Source organism: Borostomias antarcticus (assembly GCF_949987555.1).
Source record: "Borostomias antarcticus genome assembly, chromosome: 21".
NCBI classification, from domain to species: domain Eukaryota; kingdom Metazoa; phylum Chordata; class Actinopteri; order Stomiiformes; family Stomiidae; genus Borostomias; species Borostomias antarcticus.
This window is the reverse complement of record NC_140254.1, coordinates 18,126,697-18,144,414: the sequence shown is the minus strand read 5'-3', so window position 1 is coordinate 18,144,414 and position 17,718 is coordinate 18,126,697. Positions and strand designations below refer to the sequence as shown.

The window sequence follows — 17,718 nt, the reverse complement described above, 5'->3', positions numbered from 1 at the left end:
GGACATAGGTCAGCACGCCCTCTGGTGATGAACAGTGGAACTACAACCTCAGTGGTCACTCGGGGCCCGGGGGTCCTGCTGGACTGAGGACCAGACCATATCACCTTTCGGCTCAGGGTGGACACAGGCTGGTTGGGACATCCCATGTAGTGGACAATAAAGCTGCTTTAATCTGTGAGGTCTGGAAAGGATGTTTTAACTGCTTACTTACTTTGTGGCAATGATTTTAAAGCCGTAACTCGAGTGTCCCGTAGTTTTGAATTACGTTATACTGAGTGTAGTTCTATGCTGTACTCAGGATTCATGTTGTGCATTTTCTTAAGAGACTCACACTGATAACATACATTGAAACACAGAGACAAACAGGTAAGGTACAGTATAAACCTTTACTCTGACGTGATACAACAAACAGAAAAAACAGCATCAGAATTACTGACTGAAAATAAAAATCATTATTCATATTTTTCTTTCTCCCCCCCCAAGAAGCACACAAAATAGTCGATCATTTCCACATCCACATGTATGCTGGAGTCCGAGATACAAACTGGACGAAGTATAAGGAGAGAGAGAGAGAGAGAGAGAGAGAGAGAGAGAGAGAGAGAGAGAGAGAGAGAGAAAGAGACATAGAGAGAAGTAAAGAAAACTGATGATCCAGATTACAGGTTAATATATAACAATGTTTTTGCATTTGTTTGATACTCCGGAATACACAAAGATGAGAAGTGCAGACAGAGGGAGGGGCCATACTCAGACTCACTCAGGAAGAAGCGCTGTATGTACGCAGGGTCTCAATGAGTCTCTACAGACCTAAGGAAAAATAGCTTTTTTTTTTCTTGATCAACAAATCAACATCTGATCAAGACTGAAGTCTTGCACCCTATACAACACCCATCCTTGGCAAATTTCTCTAAAACCTTTAAAAGCTTTTCATCCAACTGATAAGCATCACCATATCCCCCTCAACCCGGAGAGAGACATTGGCTCCTCTGTTGGCTCCTCCATTCAAGTTAATTCCGTGTGAGGACACATCGCCAAAGGGTGTGGTTTCACCCCCGGCTGCACTTCTGGGGTCTCTCAGTGTGTGTGTGTGTGTGTGTTCCTCTGTGAATTCAAGCTCTCGCTGGCAGTGTCCCCACGACGCAACATACTTGAACGTTCCGTCCTCACTGGACTGGGTGACAGAAGCGTAATCTGCATAGGCTGACGTCGCTGAACCAATGATCTCCCATGCTCCTAACATGTGACTCCTATCTGAAACCTGAAGGCCAACCCTTTATAAAGCACCAATGCACAACGGGAGCACCAGAGGGGGGTGCTGGTCACCTCCTCCCCACCAGCCCCTCCTCTCCCCAGCTATGACCTTCCTATAAGGGGGCCTAGCGCACACACTACTAGGGGCCATCTTTAGTATGCACACTACTAGTAGGGTCCATTTTTCAGTATGCACTCTAGTAGGCATGCAACTTGAGATGCCCTCGTCGCTCATTACTAAGGGGCCATACCAAGTATGCAACAGTCGTTAGGGTCCCTCTAGAGTGCACTGCCCCACTTGGTAATATGCACTAAAACCACTTTGACCACTCTCTCAGGTCGGCCACAGGGGAGCTTCTGGTCTCGTTTGGCAGTGTAACAATACAATAGACACCCTGTCCAGGACTCAGTATGCCACAAGGGTGCTATATAGAACAAAAAAAAAGTTCCACAAAGAACCCTTTCAGGTCCGCAAGGTTCCGTTTGGAACCGTAAATGGTTCTTTCTGACATGGAAAGGGTTCTATCCGGAAAATGTTTTCAGAGGGTTCTTGTCATTGCAAATAGGTTCTATATAGAATATACCCTTTTTTATTTTGTACAGTGTACCAAGCCCTGGAGAGGGGGTTCACACCGTGGGCAGAGGCGCCACCTCGCTCACCCCAGACTGGGTCGGTCAATCAATCAACCAATCATTTCAAGAAGCATTCTTCACGTTTTCTTTTTTTTGTCTGAAATTTTAAAAGGCGTGTGATTTCACAAGTAAAAGACGAGGCAGAGATACTGTACACACAAAAAAACGGGTCCAGGGTTCGCCTCCAGTACGCGCATCCTTGGGGAGCACAGCTGGGACCACCACACGCCCCAGACTGGCGCTGCCGCTAGGAATATCTAATAAGTAATATCTTAGAAGGGACAAACAACACTCCAATAGGGGGGGTCGTACTGTAAAAGTGCTGTACTTTGTAAGTCATACTGTAACATGTGCTAGTAATGTACTGGACCTTGGTCTGTAATACTACCATGTAAGAGCACCGTACTTGACTAGGTAGTACTGTGACCTAATCGAGCTAGGCTCCTCCCCCCTCCCTTTAGTCTGCTACTTCCTGCTCTGCTGCGCTTCTTTTGTTCTGTTACCAAAACATCTCTTCCCCTCTCTCTCTTTCTCTTCTCTCTCTCTCTTTCTCTTCTCTCTCTCTCTGTCTGTCTGTCTGTCTCCCAGCTGCAGGTCTGTGCGGAGCTCAAGGCCTCACGGCTCACAGGTCTGTACACACTCACACTCGTAACAGAACAGGTGAGCACTCGTGGTGCACACTGTAAAATAAAAAATAAAAAACTAAAACGGAAAGAAAACAGTCAGTAAAACCTTGAGCGTTGCTCTGGTCAACAGTCTGCACACCTTGCAAAAAGTCTCGCCTGCAGAATCCTTGAGTTTGTATAGATTTCACTTCCTGTACCCTACTAAATAATCCCTGCTCGTAGCGAACTCAATTAATAGACTCGATAGACGCGGAGATGAAGTGAATGTGCGGTTTTGAAGCACCGGCGTGTGGAGGGGGGGGAGGGGAGGAGGGGGGGTTTCACATTCAACAAAGGACGCTCTAAAGAAAGTCAGTCAGAAACCTGCGGTTTAAAAACGGCCGTTCGTCACAACTGTGCAGGATGATTCTGGCCATTCGGTGACGATGCTGCATACATGTGTGAGAGAGAGAGAGAGAGAGAGAGAGAGAGAGAGAGAGTTCCCCTGGTGAACTTAATACTGCCGGGGGCGGGGTCTGTAAAGGTGATGTTTAAGAGGAAATCTGAATCCCATTCTGAGGGGGTCTCTGACGGGTGGTCCAGTGAGTGAGAGGAGGGTCAGTCTGTCACACAGGCCGGACCCTGCGGAGTCACATCACATGTGGGAGGGGCCTCCTCCTCTCGGGGAAGAACGCGCACGCCGGAACTAAGTCTAGAGACGCAACACTGACAGGAGAGTGGAAAACCTATTTGAGAGAAGATCTCAGCTTTTAAAAAGGTGAGGATGCATCTCTTAACTTGCATACTCTTGGCTCTGTGTATGCCTGTGTGTGTGTGTGTGTGTGTTTGCACCGTCTGTAACAGTTTAGGCCACGAGTCACTTAGCACCGGTAGTAGAGGTCAGGATCATCCTACTTCCTGAAGTGTTAATAATGACGGCCCTTTGAAATGTACCTCGGAGCCCGACCATGGTGCAATGCAGCACAATTCTAATTCTAGTTGATGGTGTCTAGCCAATCAGGTCCAAACTAAAGAGGAAGTATTGGCCGAGAAGGTGGGGCTTACCCCTTGACCCCAAAGGGAGCTATTTTATGACATCAAGAGAGCATTAACCAATCAAGGACGTGAATCTCCAAGGATGTAGTCAAACTGCTGGTAGGCAAAAAGTCAACATGTTTTTTTCTTGCACTACATGCACTACATTATCTGTAGGTATCAGTTTCATATTGCATCCCTTGATGTCTTTGCATACATAATGTGTGTGTGTGTGTGTGTGTTTGTATAAAGTCCCTACTTGTATGCATAGTTAATGGATGCCCTGTGCCTCTCATATAAAGGAGTTGGCGTGTATTAAATGTTATGTTATTTACACGTCTCTAAAATATAACAGAAAAGGGCTGCAAGCACTGAATTACACACACAGAAATCTAGGGGGGGGGGGGGGGATCATAGACCAATGACAAAATTCTGGAGGGTCTAGTTGACCAATGACACAATTCAGTGGGTTTAGCTTGACCAATAGAAAGACAGGGTGTGAAGACACCAGGAAGGGTATCCTCATTAGGGATCAGATGGTCATTTCACAGAACAAAGCACTAGGACAGCGTGTCCCGACTGTAGGCCGTGTTATGATCCAGTGAGATCTGTGTGGAGAGTGATAAATGAGGAGTTAGTCCCGGTGTGTGAAGCGGTGTGGTGGTGGGCCTCAGTGTGAGAGAGGCTGGGCAGAGGGAAGGTCTGCAACAAGACGTTCACATACACAGTAAAGTTCACAAAGTGCAAAAAAACAAAACAAAATAAAAAGACCATTTTTAAAAGACCAGGCAAGGAGATTGTGTCGGAGAAGACCAGAGAACACGACCATGCCGTTTTGCAATAGTCTTCTCTTTTGGACTAGCTAAGACCAAATATTGCCAAAATGGAGGAGAAACCAAAACGGAAACAAAAAAAACTAAACAAAATATCATTCAAGTCATTATTTTTCTTAAAAAGCCTGATGTGCGCTTCAGGTGAGGGCCAAACATCAAGTCTCCTCCTCTGGCTCTCAATGCCTTGAAAGGGTCTCATTTGATGAGTACAGTACTTCAGAAACACACCCTACGCCTCGTGGCCACACAAGTGAAAGCGCGATATTCAAATCCTATTCAGATTCCGACAGGTCACGTGAGAGGAGCGCGTCCGTCTACCTCTCCTGACTGACCAATCACAGCCCAACTAGCTGGGGGCGACTATGCATCGAAATACACAACTCATTTGCATAACTGAAAGACAAGCTAACCAATAGTTATAATGTACAGAGATGGATTTAGCTGGGGGGAAAAAAGAACCAAGGGGTAACTGACAATGAAGACAAAACTTAAGACATGATTATGATGCTTAGAAAGGGAGATTAATCTCAACCGCTGATACCATGAAGAGGTGTGTGTAAGGAAAGTGTGTTTGTGTGTGTTCATGTGTGTTTTTAGACAGCGTAGAACTGTGTGTGTGTGTGTGTGTGTGTGTGTGTGTGTGTGTGTGTGTGTGTGTGTGTGTGTGTGAAGAGGAAGGTCGACTGGTGGTGAAGGGTCACGATTGGGAGTGGTTTGTGTGAGCAGGACATCGAGACCGGCAGACACGATGAAGCTCCCAGCAGGACCTGGGGGCGTGGAAACCCTGGCGCGGATCAGACCGGACCTGGAACCGGATCTGGACCAAACCGGACCGGACAATCCTAGGTCAACTGGTGGGGCGCCTCCAGCATTTCCATCAGGAAGGTGTCGATGGGCGTGTCGCCGATCAGCTTGAAGAAGAACAGGTGTTCCAGACACTTCAGGCCAATGGAGCGCAGCGCTGGCAGTCGAAGGAGGAGCTTTGCGAACCTGCATAGAGGAGGGGAGAGGAGAGGGGATGAGAGGAGAAGAGGGGAGGAGAGAGGAGAATAGAGGGCAGGAGAGGAGAAGAGAGGGCAGGAGAGGAGAGGAGAGGAGAGAGAAGAGAGGGGAGGAGAGGAGAAGAGAGGGGAGGAGAGGAGAAGAGAGGGGAGGAGAAGAGAGGGCAGGAGAGAAGAGAGGAGAGGAGAAGAGAGGGGAGGAGGAGAAGAGAGGAGAGGAGAAGAGAGGGGAGGAGAGGAGAAGAGAGGGGAGGAGAGGAGAAGAGGGGAGAGGAGAAGAGAGGGGAGGAGAGGAGAAGAGAGGGGAGGAGAAGAGAGGGCAGGAGAGGAGAAGAGGGGAGAGAAGAATAGAAGAGAGGACAGGGGAGGAGAGGAGAAGATAGGAGAGGAGAGGAGAGGGGAGGAGAGAAGAGGGGAGAGGAGAGGAGAAAAGAGGGGAGGAGGAGAGAGGGAAGGAGAGGAAGGGAGAGGAGGAGCAAGGATGGTCAAGCATTTGAACAGGTCTTTTTATTGTTGATAGTGCGTGTGTGTGTGTGTGTGTGTGTGTGCTCATGCCTGTGTGTGTGTCCGAGCCTGCATGTGTGTGTGTCTCCTGTAAGCCGACCTGCCCTGCTGGTCTGGGTATCTCTGTTTGCAGTAGGACTCCAGCGACGCGTACACTCTCTCTCTCAGAAGCTCCACCTCCCCGGGACTGGACAGGCCCTTGGCATCTGGGGAGCCCAGGACACACACACACACACACACACACACACGCACACGCGCGCACACACACACACACACGCACGCACGCACGCACGCACGCACGCACACACGCACACGCACGCACGCACGCACACACACACGCACGCACGCACGCACGCACGCACACACGCACACGCGCGCACACACACACACACACGCACACACACACACACACGCACACACACACACACACTTCATCACTTCACCGTACATGGTATAGTACCTGCATTTTGTACATATGACCAATAAACATCGTGGAAATCCTTGAATCTGCTCATTCTGTTGCTACCGAAGAACGGGGTTCAGGTTCAGTTTTAGGGGATCGCAAGTTGAGCGTGTAGGGATCCTATGGGAGCGTTATCTGTTTGTTAACCTGGGAATAAATACCACTTATGCAGCATGGGCTGTGTGTGTGCGTGTGTGTGTGTGTGTGTGAGAGAGCGCGCGTGTTACCTGGGTTGAAGAGGATGATGGCTCTGAGGCATCCTAACTCCGTCTTGTCCATCTGCATGTCCCTCATCTTACTGACCAACTCTGTCAGCACTCTGCGTGGAGGGAGTGATGGAGCGAGGGATAAAAGGAGAGCGAGAAGACGGGGACGAGAGTGGAAGGAGGGAGTGGAGGGGATGGGAGAGAAGGAGAAGAGAGGTTAGAATCATCGGGCTTCACTCAGCTGTGTAGCAGACAGTAAACCATCTAGCACAATCTAATGTGTTTATCAGACTTCCCAAGGGCTAACCAACACCCCCTTTACCCCCGACATTAAAATGCGTCTCCTATCCAAATTGTATGTAGACAGGGCTGAAAATGAACAGCTGTCACCGGCCAAATGCAGATAAAATTTCCAATTGGCGACTAGATTTGGGAAGGCTATGTGAAAAAAATATATACTTGGCCGGTAGATTTTTTCATCTACAGTCCCCTTGGCAGGTGACTCACCGTGAGACAAAAAGTAAATTTTCATCCCTGTATGTAGATATGATTTAAACTGATTACATTTACACCTGGTATTAATATATGTCTATAGATCGCTCTATCCAGCTCAAACAACCGAACGTTAAATCGGTTCAGCATTGCTGTAAATGGATTGAGAACGCATTTGCATTTACACTTGTGTTCAATGTGGTCACAATGCCTCCCTGACCACCTCCGGAGGTGGTTCGGCCGATCACATCACAATCTGTCCTCAATGCGTTTTGGGTGCATCTCATGCGGTTGAGCGGCCTGGCTTCGCCATCCCGATCACGTGAGCTCACATTCCGTTCCCCTCCGCCGATCAGTCTGGCCACGCTCCGATTTGAGTTCCACCCCGCAGATATTTGCCGGGCCAATCACAACCGTTTATCTAATATGGGGCGGGTTTGATACAACGGCTGTACCCATTTGATACGATGATACGACGACTAACCCATGTTCCGTTGCTCTGATTGGTTATCGGTCTATCCAATTGCATCCAGAGGTGTTTTGGTCTGCGACCGTTGATAACGCCCCTTGGAAATCAAAAATAAACTCAGCAGCTCCAGACCCCTTTCGCATTTACAAATTGGGTCTGGCGAAGCCAGGCTAGTGATTTATCTATCCGACTGCAATCAGATCACCCAAAACGCATTTTAATGACAGGTGTAAAAGTGTGGCGGCCCAAAGGCCAGGACTGCGTTTCCCAGAGCTATGATGACCGCCGTAGCGCTACGAGGCCTCTGGGAAACGCAGTCCGGTTGTCAAGTCTAGGCCCGGTGTGACGACCAGCTCTGGATGTGTGGTGGGTGTTACGCCATGTTTCCTCTCCTCTAAGTGACTTTTCTCCAGAAAGGCAAATACACCAAGAAAAAACCCCACACATATTCTCAAGACATCAATCCCCGGAAAATAACCCGCACGACAGTTCCTATTCACAATCTTTTCATGGGGCGTCTGCACCTTGAACACATTATCACCAAAACAAGCACATCCTCAGTTCAATCAAGGAGAGGCAACAAGACAACGAGAGAGAGGAGAGCGAAACGAGTGGCCGTCTTTAGTGAGCTGACGGTCGGCGCCGCGTCGCAGCGACCTGGTCGAGTCTGCGCTCTGATGTGGAGAAGGGGAGAACAAGAGAGAGAAGAAGAGAGAGCAAAAATAACAAAACAAAAAAACACTCACTGAGAGAAGAGGACACACAGAAACCCTCCCCCGTGCCCGGGGAAACCCAAACCACGCTACCCCAGTCTCTCCAGAAAAGGGCTGGGTGCTGTTTTTTGGGGTATTGTGTTGTTTGTTTGTTTGTTATTGGGGTGTTGGCGTGTAGTGGCGTCATTACCTGTCAAATATGGCCCCAACCTCTGCATTGTGCGCACTCTCCCTGTGTGTTCAATCACAATGTGTTATTACCATGTCATTACACAGTTACATTGTTACTATAGCTGTTGTTATGACAGTAGGTAGGCCAGGAGAGCAGTGGGGGGAGGGGGGGGGGGGGGGGGGCCCAGGCTGGGTCAGGGGTCAAGGTTTGGCGGGGGGTGAAAGGTCAAAAGCTAGAGGAACAAGCCACAGGCTGTTGTTGGTGTAGTAGTGCAGTAGTCTCCCTCTCTGGCTACATTTACACTAATACGTTTTCATCTTACGGCGTTTTAAAAAAGTAAACGATCTCTGTCCACATAAGCGTTTTAGCACCATTTGAAAAATAATCTAATAAAATAATTCCCACTAACATGCCTGAAAATGCATATGGCGTGCTGGTGTAAACAGGAAGCAGATAGTTTACTCTGAGACTACTGAATTATCCCTGGTAATAATTTCGATCAGAAAATTTTAATCTAACTACTGTTGTCTGTCACTGTCTAGTCAATGTATTTGGTACACAAACGGTTAACAGATCCTGTTCTCTGTACGAGTCCTCCCTCCCTAACTAGGGCTGCTCGATTATGGCAAAAATCATAATCACGATTATTTTGATTGATATTGAGATCACGATTATTTAACACGATTATTCATTGATTTTTTTTTTTTTTTAATCAAAAGTTTTAACATTTTCTTAACATATCAAATTATACATTGACTTTGATAACAATTAATTTATTAAATGTTGACTTGCTTTTCTTTTTAACAATGTTCTTTGGATTAGATACATTTCTCCCATGGGAGACAGTATAGCTCTGCAGTGAAGGGTGCACTTGATTTGTGCAAAATCGTTTTATGGCGATTATTTTGTTTTAATGATCGTTGACAGCCCAGATCTTAATCTAGATTAAAATCCGATTAATCGAGCAGCCCTATCCCTAACCCAATATCGCTGAAAGGACCGGCTTTGCCGTTTCTTGCCAACGTGTGACAAGCTGTAGCTACATCTGGTTGTAAAGGCCGCAACATACTTGCTTTCAACTACGCGTTCGCATACGCAGTATGGTGTATTTTGCGTTCCTTTGGTCCTCAGAAATAAAGGCCCCGCCAGATACGTCTGCAAGATGCAGTTCAGCAGATGAGGCGTGGGGGGCAGTATATCTGACAACCAGGTCAGCAGCAGCAGACTGAACAAATGAGAACAATGTTGGAAGGTTTTGAGGCGAAGCTAGTAGAGCTTGTTCACGGTCACACTGTATGAACAGAGGCGAAGCTAGTAGAGCTTGTTCACGGTCACACTGTATGAACAGACACACAGAGCGCACTGTTCCAATAGGGCAAGATTGTTTTTGAGAATCCTTTTTTGCTATACTTCTATGACACAACCCCCCCTTGACTGTTAATATACATTGCATACAGTACTTTGCTCAATGTGTACCTGTACTGTTTACAGTAGATACTATAAAAAGGTACTTTCTGAATAGGTAGAGCAATTAATGAAAAATCTTTTAATTTCTTTTCTTTTTTTTTTTTTTAATCAAATATCGTTCGAATATTTTCAAACTCAATTTCATGGCACTTTTGACAGCCCTAGCGTGGGCGCTGGGCATAAACGTGGCAAAAGGTCTGTATTTTGATGCGGAAACGTATTAGTGTAAACGTATTAGTGTAAACATATTAGTGTAAACATATAAGTGTAAACATATTAGTGTAAACGTATTAGTGTAAACGTATGAGTGTAAACGTATGAGTGTAAACGTATCAGTGTAAACGTATCAGTGTAAACGTATCAGTGTAAACGTATTAGTGTAAACGTATTAGTGTAAACGTATCAGTGTAAACGTATTAGTGTAAACGTATTAGTGTAAACGTATCAGTGTAAACGTATTAGTGTAAACGTATTAGTGTAAACGTAGCCTCGGGATCTGTTTGTTGCTGACCGCAGAACAACTAGGGAGCATGAGCAGGGGAAAGACTCAGATACACCAGATGTGTTTACTTCCATCTGGTTAGACACTTATAAATATTGTTATACACTTAAATATAAGTATCTGGTTGCAAGAGATATCTATGTCCATCTGAACACAAATGTTTCAATATTAAGTGTGTGAGATATGACAGGCTGTATAGTCTGCAGAAACAGGAGTCACATCGTCATGGATACAAGGCTGAATACATTTGGGTCACCATACTAGATGAGGTGTTGTTAGATTTAGCATGTAGATTGGGTTAGTCTGATCCATAAATCCACTATGAAGGCCATACGTATCTTAGAATACTGTATTTAACCCTGTAGTATGGATGGACTGTGTGCTTTACACTCGCTGGTCGAGTTAAGGAATGCGCAATAGAAGTGTGTAACATAACCAACTGGTGTTTATAAATCAGCAGGGGTTATGGGTAATAATAGCGTGAGCCAATAACAGTGAAGCAGGAAGCAGAAGCACATTAGAGGATCAAGAAAAGAACAACAAGTGAAGCAGAATGGTCAGGTTAATGGAATCAATCAATTTAGGCATAAATCATAATAGACAAACTGGAAGACAAAAAAGACTGGGCTAATTTTTTGAGGGGGGGGGGGGGGGCAAAAGAAATTAGCTATTAAAAAAAAAGAGCACGATAATAAAACAAAATTGAACAGAAAAAAATGTGAGGCAATGCTAACTCAAAAAGCATAGGTGTCTGGTTTGGAGCAAATGGCTGTAAACAAAACAAAAAAGCCTGAAGCAGACTCGAGCAGGGGCAGGACAGGAGGGTTCACCACCAGTCTCTCAGACGAGACTTAATAACAATGTAATTACCAGTGTAGAAGCCACACTGTTAGGTGTGTGTGTGTGTGTCCTACTGAAATCAACAGCCGTGTCTACAGAAGAATTAGTCCCCCGTCGCCTGGCATGCACCATCATTCTAGAGGCAGTCAGTCTACCTAGGCAGGAACAGAACCAGCCAACAAGACCCCCCCCCCTCTTCACACACACAGACACACGCACACACACACACCAACACACGTCCCCTCCTCCCCCTCCTCACACCCAGCGAGCCACGCTGTGCGGCCGAGGAGAAGCCCCCCATCTCCTCTCCAGTGCATGAAGCGTGTTTTCCTGTGTGAGGCGTGAGGCTGAGATGTTAAGATGGCTGCATACGTGATCCATGATGTCCTGGAATGAACTGTGGGTCATAATCAACTCTCGCCTATGTGCGTTTGATTCGGAGAATGTGTGTGTGTATACACCTCAATGTGTATGTCTGTAAGTGTATGTGTGTGCGCGCACGCCTCAATGTCTCAGTGCGTGTGTGTGTGTGTGCGCTCGTCTCGATGTGCTTGTGCTTGTGTCTAAAGCCCGCGGTATACTTGCCGTTAGCCACCGTAGACGAGCGCGTTATTTTGCGGCGCGTTTCGTTTCCGAGGGGCCCGCGCGGCCAATCACAGCCAGCGCTCCAAAGGGACGCAGTCTTTTGTACGCGTAGTTAAAAGCAAGTATACCGCGGGGCGTACACATCTCGATGTGCATGTCTCTTGAGAGTGTGTGTGTGTGTGCGTGTGTGTAAATGCCTTCCGAGTGTGTGTGTGTGTTACCTGTCGAAGATGGCCCCCACCCCTGCGCTGTGGGCGCTGTTCCTGTGGACGTGGAGGCCGGTGGCCAATAGGATCCCGTCCTTCACAGAGATGGAGCGGTGCGAGAAGGAGGCGATCAGGAGCTCGTTCCAGCCTATCGGGACAGAGACAGGGGAGAGGGGCCGGGTCACCGGCCAATCAGAGGATGAGGTCTATGGTGTCGAGGGCCAATAAGGAAGAGAGGTGGGATTTTTTTTTTGTGGGCGGGGTGAGGGAAGGCAGGAAGGGGTGATACGTTCTGAGTGTGTATGTGTGTTTGGATGACTGTGCGTGTGTGTGTGTGTGTGCGTGTATGTTCAAGTGTGTGTGTGTTTAGGTCTGTGTGTGCGCAGTACGGTTGTGTTTACGTGTGTGTGTACCTGCTCTGAGCAGAATGACCTGGTCGTCCAGAGAGAGCTCAGAGAAGTGAGGGACCCTCTTGGCCCACTCCACCAGGGTGAACAGCTGCTTGTCGGCCGCCTGGCAGATGTTGGTCACTGGGTCGTTGGGCTGCAGGGAGAGAGGGGAGGGGGGCGAGAGAGAGAGAGAGAGAGAGAGAGAGAGAGGATCTGATCACCAAAAGGAGAAGTCATAGACCACCTAAACTGAACTATGACATCGAGGGTGATGGGGTCAGCACACAGTCAAGACCCCCGCCCCGACACACACACACACACACACACACACACACACACACACACACACACACACTTACAGAGCTACCCTCGGAGCTCCCGTCAGCGTGCAGCTCCGTCTCCGTCTTCTGCTCCACGGCCATCTCTGCCTCCAGGATCTTCTCAACGGGCATCTCCTCGTTGACCGCGCAGGTGGACTCCACCTCCCCATCCCGCTCCTTGTTCCTCTGACGCTCCTCCTGGACCGCTGCACGGGCACAGGGGGGGAGGAGGGAGGGAGGAGGGGATGGGGGAGAAGAGGGAGGAGAGACGACAAGGGAGAGAGGAAAGGAGGAAGAGAGGGAGGGGACGGGGGAGGGGTGGAGAGAAGAAGACAGGGAAATGTAGAGGGAGGGAGAGAGACGGGCGGAGGCAGACGAACGAGAGAGGATAGAAGGATGATGTGCGTGAGACAGAGGGAGAGACAGAAGGAGCAGAGCGGAGAGAAAGACAAGCAGAAGGAGTTGAGAGATGAGGGAAAGGTTGACAGAGGAGCGGAGTAAGAGTGAATGAGAGGCAGTTAGAAAAAGAGATGTTGAAAGAGAGCGAGCGAGAGAGAGAGAGAGATACACAGATATGTACATTTCTTGGTTAGTTTAAACCACTCTCACCCTTTCACACCCACATTCAGAACACGGTGCGATCGCAGAAATGGACCATTTCAAAACCACAGGCCACTGTTGTTTTAAACACCTCTTCAAGTCCTACTACGCTAGTATGTACTGTAGTAGCCTATGTTTAGCTCATACCCTAGTCTCCCAGTAGGCATGGTCCATTCCTGAGCATTATCATAGACTGCAGGACAGTATTTTGTACTACACCCCCCCCCCCCCCCCCCCCACCTCTTTAGACTTTCACTCTCATAAACAACCATACACACACCCCTCCCTCCCTCCATCCCTCCCTTCTTACATCGCTGTCGTTCATCTTGGACCACTACAGAGGATGGGTGGGAGGGAGGGAGGGAGGGAGAAGGAGAGAGAGAGAACGAGAGGAAACAAAGAGGGAGAGAGGGGAATAGGTGTTAGTGTTGACAAGGCTCACCCTCCCCTCTCTCCGCCACTTTTCTTGCTCGTTCTGTCCATCCCCTACGAGCACCACCCGTAGCCTCCCATTAGATTCAAACAGCATCAACATTTCCATTATGCAGTCACTGATTCAGTGGATAGACACATAAGTGTGTGTGTGTGCGCGCGCAAGCACGCATCCATGTGTACAACGCATAACCAACATCCTCATTGCATCGAGGGAACGAAAAAAAAATTGAGTAGAGCAGAGGATAGTATAATAAAGTACCATAGAGTATTTGGAATAGACACGAGTCCAGTAGAGTACAGTGAATGAGAGTGCAGCATATATAAAGGTGGTGGGCCCCCTGTGCTCACCCTCTCTCTTCATGCCCATGGCGAGGCACTTCTGGTAGCGACAGTATTGACACCGGTTCCTCTGCCGCTTGTCCACCAGGCAGTCCTTAGTGTCCCGGCAGGTGTAGCTCAGATCCTTGCGCACTGTCCGCTTGAAGAACCCCTTACAGCCCTCACAGCTGTACACGCCGTAGTGCTTACCTGGAGGGAGGGAGGAGTGGAGAGGTGGGGGGGGGCAATGGAGGGAGATGGAAGGTGTAGGAAGAGGAGGAAGGTGGAGGAGAGTGACAGGACGTGGGAAGGAGAAAGAGAGAGGGGTGATGGAAGAAAGAGAAGGGAGGTGTAGAAAGATGAGGAGCGAGGGGGTGGGGGGATAGTGCGAGTGGAGAGATGGGAGGTGTGGAGGGAGAGAGGGGGAGAGATGGAGGGAGAGAGGGGAGGTGTGGAGGTAGAGAGGGGAGGGATGGGAGTTGTGGAGGGAGAGAGATGGGAGGTGTGGAGGGAGAGAGATGGGAGGTGTGGAGGGAGAGGGAAGGTGTGGAGGGAGAGAGGGAGAGAGATGGGAGGTGTGGAGGGAGAGGGGAGGTGTGGAGGGAGAGAGGGAGAGAGATGGGAGGTGTGGAGGGAGAGATGGGAGGTGTGGAGGGAGAGAGATGGGAGGTGTGGAGGGAGAGAGGGGATGGATGGGAGGTGTGGAGGGAGAGAGATAGGAGGTGTGGAGGGAGAGAGATGGGAGGTGTGGAGGGAGAGAGATGGGAGGTGTGGAGGGAGAGAGATGGGAGGTGTGGAGGGAGAGAGATGGGAGGTGTGGAGGGAGAGAGATGGGAGGTGTGGAGGGAGAGAGGGAGAGGGATGGGAGGTGTGGAGGTAGAGTGGACACCAGTGACCACTCAGTGAGTTTCCTCTCTTTGAAAACGAGAGCTTATGGTGTTTTTGAGGGATTTTGCAAATGAACCTATGGACCCAGTGAGTGTGTTAGCGGTGACAGGCTATATCTCGAGAGTCCACCGTTTGACGAAACTTTGATGTCGGCCGTTATATATGATTGTAATTAACCTTATAACATGGGAAGGTTGCGAAATTCCGGACCTGTCCTTTAAGATACATTTTGTGGTGAATTAAGCCATATAAACCGTCTTAATTCACTTAATTCTCAGTTTTTTAAACAAGACAAAATACAAAATAAATCGGCGGTTACTTAAAGGGCAAAACCGACCGGTTCCAGTCAATGCCGCATCGGTGCATCACTATTTTTGCTGCATGTTTTCCCTGTCTCACAGCTCACCGGAGGAGCGGTCTCCACAGATGGAGCAGAGGCGTTTCTGGGACATCATGGGTCCTCCGGGGCTGTGGGGCGACAGCTGCTTCAGGCCGAACGGAGGCTTGACGTCATCTGAGCTGCTGACAGCGTGGAGCCCGGACATGGACACTGTGGAGTTGATCTGGAAACAGGGGAGAGGGCCGGAAGGAGAGAGAGAAGGAGAGAGAGAAGGAGAGAGAGAAGGAGAGAGAGTGTGAGTAATGTGTAAAAAAAAAAAAATCTGTTGTCAGCTGTCTAGCTAGCAAGCCATCTGCATATTAGCTAGCAGCTTCTGGTGCTCTGAAGCTCACCTGGGGGCTGCTGATGGGGCCGTAGCCCACGGAGGGAGTTCCCGGGAGGCAGGGGGAGCCCAGGGAGGAGCTGATGACGGAGAAGGGGGAGCCGATGCTGCTGATGGGGCTGTTGACGGCCGAGGTGATGGGGGGCAGGGAGGTCATGGCTGCCGCCGGGGGGGCCAGGGGGGGCGAGGAGCGATGCCCTGATGGAGGGGACGACACAGAGGAGCTGTCCGGGCTCCGGGAATCTGGGAACATTACAGTAACAGTACAGGTCAGTTATCAATTTGGAGATAAGGTGGTAACTACAACATCATGTCGGTTAGTGATGATTCATAATATTTAAGTAGGCCTACTGCACAGTTGAATGGTCAAGGTTGGACCAAAAAAAAACACTTAATACAGCTACAGTGTTAATAACATATACCACTTACTCTTACTTTTGCAGTTACCACCTACATGTTGTTAGTTTTATCATGGCTACACAGATGCATATAAACTATAAAGCATCATGGTAGGTAAGCAGTTGCCTGACATAATGCAGACTCAATCTCAGGGATGTTTGGCTCAGTCTTCCCCCCACCCCAATTAACTGTAAAACTGACCTCATAAACACCAAAACACTAACAATTAGATAGCTTACCTCTGCTGTCGCCCATGACGGCCTCAGGGGTGGAGAGTACGTGGTGAGGCTCTTAACTGGCGTACTCACTCCCAGCCAGCCCGCCTGCCAGCTCGGCCTCAAACTAAACTCGAGACCGCGGACTGAGGCCCGGGCCAGAGTTGTTTGGGGTGACCAAAATGGGGCTGAAATTCCAACACAAGACATATGAACATCATGACGAGCGTTTGCTCAGACAAAAATACGCCCAATCTGTACCAGTAAATTGTTCAGTGACGGCTTTTATTCGCGACCACTCGTTTGCAATGTTTTTGTTTGTTTGTTTGTTGTTGACAGTGGGACTAGCAGTCACAAGCATGTTGGTAGTTATGCCCAGCTAGCTAGCAGGTTAGCAGCCAGTCTCTGTCTGCAAGACGGCCTGGAAGCAAGCCCTAGCTAGTGCTAGCGAACTAGCTGACAACAAACCAGCGACATTATCATTTACTCTCCTTTTTGAGCCCACATCAACAAACAGCGAAATGTTCCGTTTAGCTAGACAACAGTTACAATAACATGACTTCCTCCGAATCGAGACAGATCGGACGAAAGGCTGCAGCTCCTGTATCACGTTAGTCTAGCTACAGCTAACGTTAGCTAGCTAACTACCACGGTGTTGTTGGCCAGATTGGAAACACCGTCAACTAACCATGACATTTACCTACACAAATACCATCTAACCTCGTGAAAATATGAATGGTTGCAACAACGATGCAGTTTACTAACGTGTTTGGACGGTGCCGTTTCTTCGCATGAAAAGAAGTGGTAGGCCCTGGCTGCGCTCTTCCTCTGCTACCCCCACTTCGCTTCCTCGACAACCCTCCCCTTTTGCCCCAACATGATGAGGGCAAAGCTATGATGAGAGAGCATAGCTTGATCATTTTACACCAGTGAAGTTTATAATAGCCCAGTTAGACCTTTCAGTCAACAACACCTATCCATCACCTATTCAGCCTAGCCTATCCTGTCCAGGAAAGGTCAGGAGGGGTGACCTCTCAGTCTGAACACGACTTGATGGCCATGTTCATCCAAGAGGATCGACAGAAAAATAATACTTGATAAAACTGACTGGACTGGCTCTCATATCCATCGATCTATATATCTATATATACATCGATCTATATTATCAAAGCAGATCCACAGAGGCTATTGCAGATATTGGGCTAGGACAGTGGCAACATAATTATTGGTTGGCGGTGGGCCAATATACCAAGCTAGGTTTTTAATTAAGTCATGCCTTTTTAGGCTCTGCTCTTAACTCAACTCAAATTTTATTTACAAAGCACATTTAAAACAACCGAGGTTGACCAAAGTGCTGTACAGCTCCAGAGCAACAAACACACAGCACACAACAGAACACTACAATACACCATGCACCGTCCATACGCAATATAAAAACAGTAGCCTACAATACAG

General features: G+C 48.4%; 1 protein-coding gene across 2 annotated transcripts; it reads right to left on the bottom strand.

The window, feature by feature from the left end:
- Window positions 1–376: 376 nt before the first annotated feature.
- rxrba (retinoid x receptor, beta a) lies at window positions 377–17,119 on the bottom strand. Of its 2 annotated transcripts, XM_084455310.1 has the most exons (13): window positions 17,029–17,119; window positions 16,288–16,451; window positions 15,660–15,892; window positions 15,334–15,490; window positions 14,070–14,249; window positions 13,597–13,620; window positions 12,726–12,892; window positions 12,391–12,520; window positions 11,993–12,125; window positions 8,396–8,437; window positions 6,553–6,644; window positions 5,963–6,068; window positions 377–5,347 (listed from the first exon to the last, which is right to left on the bottom strand). In XM_084455310.1, the coding sequence occupies exons 2-13, from the start codon at window positions 16,301–16,303 to the stop codon at window positions 5,200–5,202; spliced, it is 1,428 nt and encodes a 475-aa protein (XP_084311436.1). In that variant the 5' UTR covers window positions 16,304–16,451; window positions 17,029–17,119; the 3' UTR covers window positions 377–5,199. The 2 variants fall into 2 exon arrangements, with proteins under 2 accessions (XP_084311436.1, XP_084311437.1); XM_084455311.1 differs by lacking the exon at window positions 8,396–8,437.
- Between the last annotated feature and the right edge of the window lie 599 nt (window positions 17,120–17,718).

Bases quoted from the DNA above. Each gene is read 5' to 3' on its own strand.
- rxrba (XM_084455310.1), bottom strand. The intron at 15,491-15,659 runs GTGAGCTTCAGA...CCCTGTTTCCAG, and splicing joins GCCCCATCAGCAGCCCCCAG to ATCAACTCCACAGTGTCCAT. The intron at 14,250-15,333 runs GTGAGCTGTGAG...CCCTCCCTCCAG, and splicing joins CTGTGGAGACCGCTCCTCCG to GTAAGCACTACGGCGTGTAC.